A 10,393-nucleotide genomic window follows, 5' to 3' on the forward strand; every position below is an offset into this window, starting at 1 on the left:
GCAATAAGCTTAACCTCAACAAAAACTAACCGCATAAAGAGCTTCCAACTTTGAGTTGTTTCGCAATATCTCGAGGACTGTCCTGTATGTCTCCCACAAGAACTTGAACCATGGGGTGACCAACTCACGGTCAGATCTATCTTTCCCCTTCTCCCCACTGACAATACTCAGCTGCAAATCCTCAGGCTTTCTATCAGCTTCAAGGTCATCGACATCAAGGGCCTCCTCAAGAGCATCGGCCTGAGAACGAGCTTGCTCAGCTTTCTCGGTAGCAAGATGAAGGAAGTGCTTGATAACTTCCTCCAAGGAACTGACATTCACTTGCTGGCAAACAATACGATACTGGATCAATCCATCCTTGGCGAATCGACCTCTCTTCAAGTCAACACAAAGATCAAGATACTTAAACATGATCTTTTCAAGAGGTTTCTGCCAAGCTCTGTATCTCTTGGAAGTAATGAGATCATGAAGCGCCTGAAGGGCATCTTGTTTCTGTCCAACATTGATCAATTCTAAAACAAAAACAAGTAACACAAAGTCAATTCATACACACACCACTAAACCAAATCCATAGGGACCAAAACGAACACTAAAACTAAAACATTTCGTAAACTTACCATCAGCACGCTTCAATGCATTCTCCGGTTTGGCAAAATTCGCCATGTTTCAGACGAACAAAGGCTAAAAGACAAGCTCTCTCACGAAAGGTAAACTCTCAATTCGCCTGACAAATCAACAACACAAAGATTCGATTTTGTTACAGAGATCACACGAACCCGAAAAAAACCCATCACAAAACAAACGAAGCTTTCTGCTTAATCTAACTACAGAGACCAGACTAAACTCGCCCAAACCCTAAATTCATTTTATAGAATCAAGATAACGCAAACGAGGCACAGAAGATTCGATAACCTTATGAAAATCCTAACCCAGATCAATTCGATGAGATTCGATTAAAGAAACAGCAGAGATCCAATCACTGGGACAAGTTGATAGAACACAGATCAGGGACAAAATCGAACTTTCGACGATTGGAAGAAGATAATTCCATGAACTTCATCTCCGGTTAGCCGGAGAATTTGGGAGAGATCACCGTTTCACCGTTTGGGAGAAAACAAGAAAAACCTAGCAACCACAATATCGAAGAAATGAAAAACGAAACGATCTCTCAGTTGCAAAAAAAATTGTTTCCAATGAGACAATGTCACATAAGAACAAGCCCAAAAACTGATCTAGATTAAGATCCAAAATCCAGTTCTAAGTCCACTATTATAATATTTTCTTTTTAAAAAAGCCTTAGAACACACTCATAGTTGTGCCGTTAATGATGGCCTAAGCCAAAACCAAAAAAAAAAACTTACCACGACAAAACATAAAAAAGAAAGAAAAAAAAATCTTTAGATCTAAAATTAGGTCTCTTCGACTCTGCCATGGACTCAACCGTGAACTCGTCGCCGGCCTCATTTTGCGCCCACTCCACCATTATCCTCTAGTCTCAGACTCATTGTGAAAGAGAAGATTGAGCCGGAGCAACAAATTCGCAACGACGGTGTCGCAGGTGCGGAAGATTAAAGTCTGATTGCCCATCCTTTGCAGCTGCGACCACAAAATCCACCTGACTCAACCAAAACCTCTTTGCTTCCCCATATTGCAGATGAGATGTGGGTATGAGAGAATAGAGAAGCTAGGGTTATGATTGAGCAGCCATGAGCGAGTTGAAAGTGGACTATTGCGACGGCGGGGATAGAGAGACGTAGGTTTAATCAGCGTCGGGAAGAGGTGGAGGAGGTAGAGTTTGTTTCCTTGGTCCTTACAGTCCCATTTGCAGGTGAAGTTTCAATTTTTTTTTTCAGATTTATCCTTCAAAATTAGTTGTATAAGATGTGGGTTTTGTTTTTTAGCTGATAAATCCTTAGATTTGATTCAACAATTTTGGATTTGTAAAATGTAAGTTTTACTCTAGAATCGTGATTGTTCTTTATATGTATAGGTGGAGAGTCGACAGCTTGTTCATTAGGAGTTATGCAAATCTCATACATGTGGGAGCTGCTCCACATGGCTGAGCAGAAGATACAAGCACAGGTAATGGAAGAAGATGAGTATGAGAAGATGTCTTCTATGATTAATGCAACCTTACTTATGTGTTCTTCCTTCTTGTAATTTTATGTATGTTGTCAAGTTAACATAAGAGTAGATGATTACATGCCATTGTTTGACTATGGGTGTATGTTTCAGATTGTGGGATTTACAGCCGTTCTTTTACTGATCATGAGGAAGAAGAAAAATTGTCAAAGACAGGTTAGTTATTCATATGTACTATAGTTCCTTTGATCATTGCTCTGTTTTTGGGTTGCAGGAGATTCATCGGAATGGTGTTTGGTTCCAACAAGTAATTTTGGTTCACGTGTTTTGTTGTTCTTGTCAGTGTTTTGTTTTGTTGTGGAAACAATAATTTGGTCGGAACGTCTTTGTTTTTCATGCAAGTGTGTATTTCTGTGTATAAGAAAGAAAAAACAAAGTTTTTATCACTTTTAGTTTATAAGTTGTAAACATGGACTTGTCTCGCGATTTATTATCATATCAGTCAAAGCTCTGCATCATTCTGTTCTGAGTTTTGGTTTCTAGAGTTAGTTAGTGACTGGAGTATCTTAATTGGGATTAGGAGAGTCGATTTAATGGTTGATACTTCATATTATGATTTATTCCTGTTTCAGGGAAATGTATACTTACTAGCTCAAGCAACAATGTGGTGGACAGTTTACTTCTAAGATGAATGACATGGTTAGTTTCCCTGTGTTTCTTATCTTAAACTAGTGCTTGCTCTAATGATTTATGTTCTCTATGTCATCTATATTGAAGATCAGTTTAGCTCTAAACTGCTCTAGGAGATTATTGTAATGGTGGAGTCTGGCTAAAGACTATATACCTTTGATTGGGATTGAATCTTTTATGCAGACAAGAAAATACCTTTTGGGATATCTGATATATTGCTATGTTTCAATCTTCAGAACACTTTGAGGAAGAAACTGCGATGGACCAGTGTGACAGGAGCGATTATTATAGTGAATCTGATTCTAAAGCTTCAGTCTGAGTTCTATGGAGCATTGAGCCATTATTTGTGTTTGTCTAACCAAAATGTATATCTAATATCTTTGTACAAAATATTTTTTTATATTATGTTTTGTGTAATGAATATTCTCCATAATTTATGCAATAATTTTTTATATAAAAATCCAATTAAATAATTTTTGTAAAACAGGGGTGAAATATACAAATTATATTCAATTAAATTCATATATCAAAAAAGTAATGCTATGACATTCTACAGATAATTTGTGACGATTTGTAACAAATTTATGACAAGTCATTTTGAAGTTTCTTGTGGGAAAATTAGCCACAAAATTTTGTGACTTTTTATAACTATAAATTACTGATCTTTCTGCCGCAATTTGTAACTATCAGTTACAAAGAAATATAGCAATTAGCTACAAAATTTTGTACGACAATTTGTAGCAAATTTGCGACAGATAGTTATAACGCTGAAATTAGTGACGACCAAATAGTTACAAATTTTATTTATAACAAAACTGTAACAAAGTTTTTGTTGCTACGAAATATTGGATATAACTACAAAATATTTAGTAACTATACTTTGATGTTTTTTTGTAGTGATTTAACTACAAGAGAGTGGGTTAAAAAAAGAAAATAAAGAAACGCAAAAACGTTTGTAACAAACTACATTCTTATCTTTGCCTCTTCAATCTACTCATACGCTTCGAAATTATAATCCGTAAATGTTTTCAACCCATCACTCACCTTAGCCGTTAACTATAGCTGGTTAATTTACAGAAGATAAACGCAGAGGTCTGTTCTTTTTCTTAACCGTATAATTCATCTTTAAAAAAAAAAAAAATTACACAATAGTTCATGTCATCCAAGTACTAAATATTAACAGTAAAATCTTACGTTTCAGATTCAAACTATTTTACACGTACATGAAGTGATACAACCTTTGTAGACAGATCGAATACTCGTAATATATTTTAGAGCAAACTGTACCTTTCACTACTTTGGTAGAAAATTAAGGATCGATATCGAGCAAGATCTCGGGCGTTGGGGTAAACACACACGCATGCAGCATGCTTGTGTACTTTCAGGTAAGTTGGGTTAGACTTCTTTGCTTAATTGTTCGTATCCTTATACAGTCTGGATGGAGCTCTGATCTTTCTTTTATCAAGATTCACACAAGATATCAGCAAAACGATTCACCGCCTCATAAACTTTAGGGCGCACGTCATTGACAGCAAATTCTAAGAGGCTACCACGGACATACAAAATATAACTAGCAAAACTAACAAGGAATAGTTAATTGTAAAAAGAAAATTAAGAATCCAAATGCAAAATATTTAAGTAACACAAATTTTTAAGAGGTCTTTTCTTCCTACATAACCAAATAAACAAAACAAAACAAAAATGAAAGAAAGAGAAGAAAGTAATTTTCCGGGTCGTGAAGGTAGCCATTGAGATAAAGTGGTCCATGCAACGTGTACAGAGGCTGTAGAGCATGTGATGAAGGGGGATTAAATGAATTTTGTGGTTGCAAAATGTAGACCAACTAGTATTTAAACGAGCCTTGTTCCATCACCATTTCATCAATACAAGCTTAACGCTCCACATACATTTTGCGATCAAACAAATCAATCGAAGGATGGAAGGAAAAACTTTGATCATAAGTGTGCTCGTAATGAGTCTATTCATGGCACAAATTCAAGTTGACGCCAAGAGCTGCTGTCCCAACACAACATCTAGGAATATCTCCCAACACAACATCTAGGAATATCTATAATGCTTGCCGCTTAGGGGGAGGTTCCAGGGCACTATGTGCAAGCGTTAGCGGCTGCAAGATTGTTAATGGAAAATGTCCTAACAGATTTACCCATGACATTCTCGAAAACACTGTGATTCTTTTAGGTACGTACGTTAATTGTTACAAAACGGATCAAGATTTCATTTTTTTATGTATTTTTGTATGCTGTCGATGAATATTGCAAGTTGGGATGCGTATCCTCTGTGTGCGGTTCCTTGACCACTCTCCAGAACTCCGGTAAAACAAAATTCTCAAACTCATTACTACTATATATCATCATTTTTATATAATAATTGACAAAAGTATTAATCGTTCAAATTTTGTTTCGATAACTAGATGCAAGTGAAATCGTCAATGGAGCAGTTGAAAAATGTGCCAACGCATGTTTGACAGTCTGCACCAAAGACTCGATGGATACAGTTGAAACTGCCTAAACAACTATGAAAATACCACGGGTGACGGAGGTTAACAGTTTTTTGTTTTTTTTTTCATGTTTTCAATAATTGTCATGTATGAGACAACAATGTTAAGATTCTAGTGCTCGTTAACGTATGTGTGTTAAAGGTTGTCAATCTCTAGATTGTATATACCTTTTACTCTTTATTTTTAAATAATGAATAATGTGTTTCGTATAAATCTTCTGTTCTCATCTATTTTCATCTTTTTTCTTTGAACGGAATGGTTTTTCTAGCTCATATCATGACAAAGAATAATACTTAATTAATAACAGTGTTAAGGTTTGTTTACTAATTACTACTAGAGATGATATTAAGTAGCCAACTAGACGAAGATTCTCTTGTTTCTACGTACGTGTAACTACACTCTAAAGTCTAAACTACACATATATATATATCCCAAATCTTACCTAACAACAATTAATCAAACTCAGTTTTCACCCTAACACAAACTTATAAATTCCATTAAAATGTATTAATTTATATTATTTTGAGTGTGTGATCGTCCTTGAGGAAACCAACTCAGTTTCATTTGTTCGTAGAACTTAAACAAAACCAGAATACGTAAAAAGATTTGGTCGGTATAGTAAGAAGAGCAATTGGTTACAAGCCAAGAATACGTAAGAACTTAGAAATAGCAAATATATATATATATATATATATACAAATATATATATATATATATATATATATATATATATATATATATATATATATATATATATATATATATATATATATATATATATATATATATATATATATATATATATATATATATATATATATATATATATATATATATATATATATATATATATATATATATATATATATATATATATATATATATATATATATATATATATATATATATATATATATATATATATATATATATATATATATATATATATATATATATATATATATATATATATATATATATATATATATATATATATATATATATATATATATATATATATATATATAAATATATATATATATATATATACAAATATATATATATATATATATATATATATATATTCCAAAGGCTGAGCAACTATTTTCATCGGTGTTTCTGGATAACACTAAACGGGATGATAAAGCACTTAGGTTATGCACAAATGCTTGCAGGATGATGGGACCTGATGCATTAGTCATAAATGGTTCATTGATCCATATGCGTTATTGTGCGCATATACTGAATTTAATAGTGAGAGATGGTCTACAAAAGGTAAATGAGAGCATTGTGGGCATTACAAATGCAATCAGGTATGTAAGGTCATCAAAAGACAAATTGAACTATTTCATTTAAGGGTTGAGACAGGTAAATGCCGTAGAGGAAGCTTGTCTTTAGACTGTGTGAATAGGTAGAACTCCACATATTTCATGCTGTCTGCTGCATTGAAATTTAGGGTTTTTTTTTTGAGAAGTTACTCGCAGAGGACAAGCTCTTCGACAAAGAAGAAGAATATGACGGTGAAAAGTAAAAATAAAACTTTAGGACCTCCAAATTCAAAAGGCTAGAATGAAGTGCAGATGTTAGTCAAGTTTTGTAACGCCCGCAAACCTAAAAGTTGGTTTGGTTGTCGATTGACACCAAGGAAGGGTGTCGGTCGACACCACTCATTGGTTATTGCTCGGGTTAGTTCTAATTTCTCCGGTTCGATATGGTTTGATGTGGAAACCATAGGACTCATGTATAAAAGAAAAAACTCGATGCCTAAGGTGAGGATTGGCCGTTCGTCGTTCTAAAGTTTGAGATAAGGAGAGTTCTTCCAGAGATTGTTTTTTGAGCGTATGAGAGGGTTTATGTACTTGTTTTGATGTAATCTGATCGTTGGGAAGAAGTGTGGGAGTGATGTAAGGAGGTTGCTAGGAGGCTTGGATCTTACTGTTCTTCGTCAAAGGTGAGTGCGGGACCATGGCTTATCTAAACGATTAGATGTGTGATTTTACGTGATTGATTACTTGTGTGTTTATTTGTGTTTGGTTTTCGTGACCTACTGAGGTCAGTTTTGGCATCATTATCGTGTTGGCGACGGTTGGAGACGAGATGAGTAGAGATAGATCATGTTTGGTGATGGTGTCGATCGATACCAGAAGGGTATCGGTTTCTGTATCGATCGATACCAGCTAGGGTTTTGGTGGTGACACAACACCAAGATTCTGTGTCGAGCGTGGCGATGAGGAGTGTCGGTTGACTCCAATGTTTCAGATTGTCTTTTTTGATTGGTTTTGTGCATTGTTAGTGTTTCTATCTAAGCTCTTGTAAACGAGGCGATGAAGAGGAGGATATTCTAGTGGCTCGTTGTTGTTTTGTTTGGCTTCTGTTAGATTACTAGAGTTGGGTCATTAGAAGGATATTAGGATGCTTGTTATTTGTTTGATGATATTGCTGGTTATTGCTTTATTGGATTTTTAATTTATTAGTTTTAGCTGTTGGATAGTTGCTGGTTTAATATTGGTTATTTCCGCTGTTTGAATTGAATGATGTTAGGTTGTTAGTGAGTATGAGATCACTAGTTGGTTAATATATAAAAAACAAAAAAAGGTCGGGTCGTTTCAAGTGTTTAAAGATGTTCTTCAATTGCACCAACTAGTTATGTGAGTTCTTGGTGGTTGTTTGGAGCTTTCCATGTCATCTTTGGAGAGTTCTAGCATTAGGAGTGGTGATCTAGAGTGGTGATCGGTTGTGAAAGTTGCTGTGATGTGTTTCTCGTCGTTTCAGAGTTAGATCCGCTTGTTTACGAAGTGAGTGCGTGACCATGGCTTTTTTAAGCGATTAGATGTGTGTTTTTGGGTGTTTTTGGGTGATTGATTGCTTGTGTGCCTGTTTGTGCTTGGATTCGTGGTGGTTGTGTCTTGTTGAAGTTAGATTTGGCGTCAAGGATGATGGAGCATCGGTTGGAGCCGAGAGAAGTCGAGGGAGATCGTGTTTGGCGATGATCTGCGTGACTGCATCGATCGATGCAAGGAGTGCATCGGTCGACGCAGCTAGGGATTTTCTAGGGATGCGAGGTTACATCGGTCGATGCAAGGAGTAAATCGGTCGACGCAGCTAGGGATTTGATGGATGCATCGGTCGACTCAAGGGCGTAGTGACGACGCATGTTTAGAATTGTCTAGTTTGCTTGGTTTTGTGTATTTTTTGTGTTTGTCTTTTCGCTTGTGTGTCTAGCCCAGTAGATGGGAGGATCGCCTCACAGAGTATTTGTAATAATACTCAGACATCTCAATTGTTGTTTGTGGTGCAGGTAAAGGAAATCGTGGAATGTAGGTGATGAAGAGGAGGATGTTCTAGCAGCTCGGTTATTTGCTTTGTTCTTCTGTTAGGTTGCTATAGTGGAATAAAATTGTCTAGAATGATGTTAGGATACTGGTTCATTGTTTTATGACTTTGTTTATATTATTAACGTTGTTGGATAGATGATATTGGTTTATTCGTTTAATAGTTATTAGATTAATGGCATTCAAGTCGCCATTCAGTATAACGCCATTCAGTATAAGTGGAAGGATTTTGGATCATATATGATTAGATTTTAATGTGTAATACCAAAAAGTTAGATACAAAGTAAATATTTTAATTTTTTAGGATAATTACTATAATTAATTACGAAATAATTTAATAAAAATATTTTACTTTTTTAGTTAGAAATTATGTTTTAAAGAAAATCTTACCAAATTACAAATATAATGTTTTTTAAGTCTTAATCATTCTAATCAATATTAAATCAAAGAGTATATTCCATAAGTTAGTTAAGTAATTACCTTAAAATCCAAAATCACCATAAATATCACTTAAATTTCTCTACAAGCCAAAAAAATATAGTTTTAGAAGACTTTAATTTACGTTGTCAAAAAAAAAAAAGAAGACTTTAATTTACTAACCCTAAAAATCGACACCCTTTCCTTACTATATAAAGTCATACGTTTGTTGAACAAAACATCAATTCTTTCTTTCCAATGCTTTAGACAGTACAAAATTTTTCGTAGCCTACAAACTTTAGTAGTATTGTTCATGCGGAAACCAGGAAGGAATTTGATGTAGACCTCCTTGTCAAGATCACTGTAGAGAAATGCGTTACGAACATCCATTTGATAGACTTTCCAATCGAGTGAAGCGAGTTGTTGAAGAACAGCACGAACCGTAACCATCTTTGCAGCGGGAGCAAAAGTTCATGTGTAATCCTCACCTTCTGTTTGGTTATTTCCAATGAAAATCAAGTGTGCTTTGTAACATTCAAGCGTACCATCGGAGTTGTATTTGAGTTGAAAAACCTATTTACAGTCGAGTGCTTTCTTTCCAGGAGGTAAGTCCTCAACTGTCCAAGTACCAAGGTATTCAAGAGAAACAATTTCAGTCGATAAGCCAATTCTCATCAAGAATAGCTTCGTTATAACACTGAGGCTCAAAACCGGAAGTAGTAGCAAGAAAATACGCTTGAAACGTTGCTGAAAAATGGTCGCTGGAAATATAGTTGTCCAACATATACGGTGTCGCATATGGATAAGGTTGATGAAGGAGAGTAGTGACATAATCAGCAAATGTAGTAGGAGATTTATTTATGCGCTTACCCTTACAAGGAGATTTAGGTTGGTCACCTGCAACAACCATCAATAAAGAAGAAGACAACGAAGGTGAAGGGTATGAAGATGTTGTTGGTAGTACACCAGGAGGAACAACATAATTTTTGAGGAGAACAGATGGTAGATTCTTTCTATGGAATTTACCCAACAACTCAGGCAGACCTAGAGAAAATGGAGAAACCAGATCCAAAACAGGATTAAGCATGGCAGGGTCTGGAGCAAGAGATCGATCGGTTTGTCTAGAGGTGTGGACGAGGGATCGGTCGATCGAGGGTGCTCAACAACCAAAGATTTTTCAGAAGTAGAAGGAGCGATCGTTCATGCAGTGGGAGAAACCGGTCCAGTAACCATAGAAGGTGTGGCTCAAAACAGTTTCGCTCGGGTTCTTACTTAACCTTTCACAGTTTCTAGAAATTTCTTGGTCAGAAAGCAACGCACATAACTCCAAGATTAAGTTTTTTTTTTTTTTTTT

General features: G+C 35.3%; 1 protein-coding gene and 2 long non-coding RNA genes across 4 annotated transcripts; 2 read left to right on the top strand and 1 right to left on the bottom strand.

The window, feature by feature from the left end:
- LOC104767214 (eukaryotic translation initiation factor 3 subunit A-like) lies at positions 1–931 on the bottom strand. The gene is made up of 3 exons (XM_010491257.2): positions 913–931; positions 618–724; positions 1–512 (listed from the first exon to the last, which is right to left on the bottom strand). The coding sequence occupies exons 2-3, from the start codon at positions 661–663 to the stop codon at positions 16–18; spliced, it is 543 nt and encodes a 180-aa protein (XP_010489559.1). The 5' UTR covers positions 664–724; positions 913–931; the 3' UTR covers positions 1–15.
- Positions 1,337–3,189, top strand: LOC104767215. 2 transcript variants are annotated; one of them, XR_764213.1, is made up of 6 exons: positions 1,337–1,558; positions 1,655–1,828; positions 1,991–2,082; positions 2,236–2,298; positions 2,715–2,781; positions 3,009–3,189. It is a non-coding gene; the product is annotated as an uncharacterized LOC104767215 (long non-coding RNA). The 2 variants fall into 2 exon arrangements; XR_764212.1 differs by having other exon boundaries at positions 1,337–1,828.
- Positions 5,069–5,271, top strand: LOC104767216. Its single transcript, XR_764214.1, has 2 exons — positions 5,069–5,104; positions 5,204–5,271. It is a non-coding gene; the product is annotated as an uncharacterized LOC104767216 (long non-coding RNA).

This window comes from Camelina sativa, chromosome 19 (genome assembly GCF_000633955.1).
Source record: "Camelina sativa cultivar DH55 chromosome 19, Cs, whole genome shotgun sequence".
NCBI classification, from domain to species: Eukaryota; Viridiplantae; Streptophyta; class Magnoliopsida; order Brassicales; family Brassicaceae; genus Camelina; species Camelina sativa.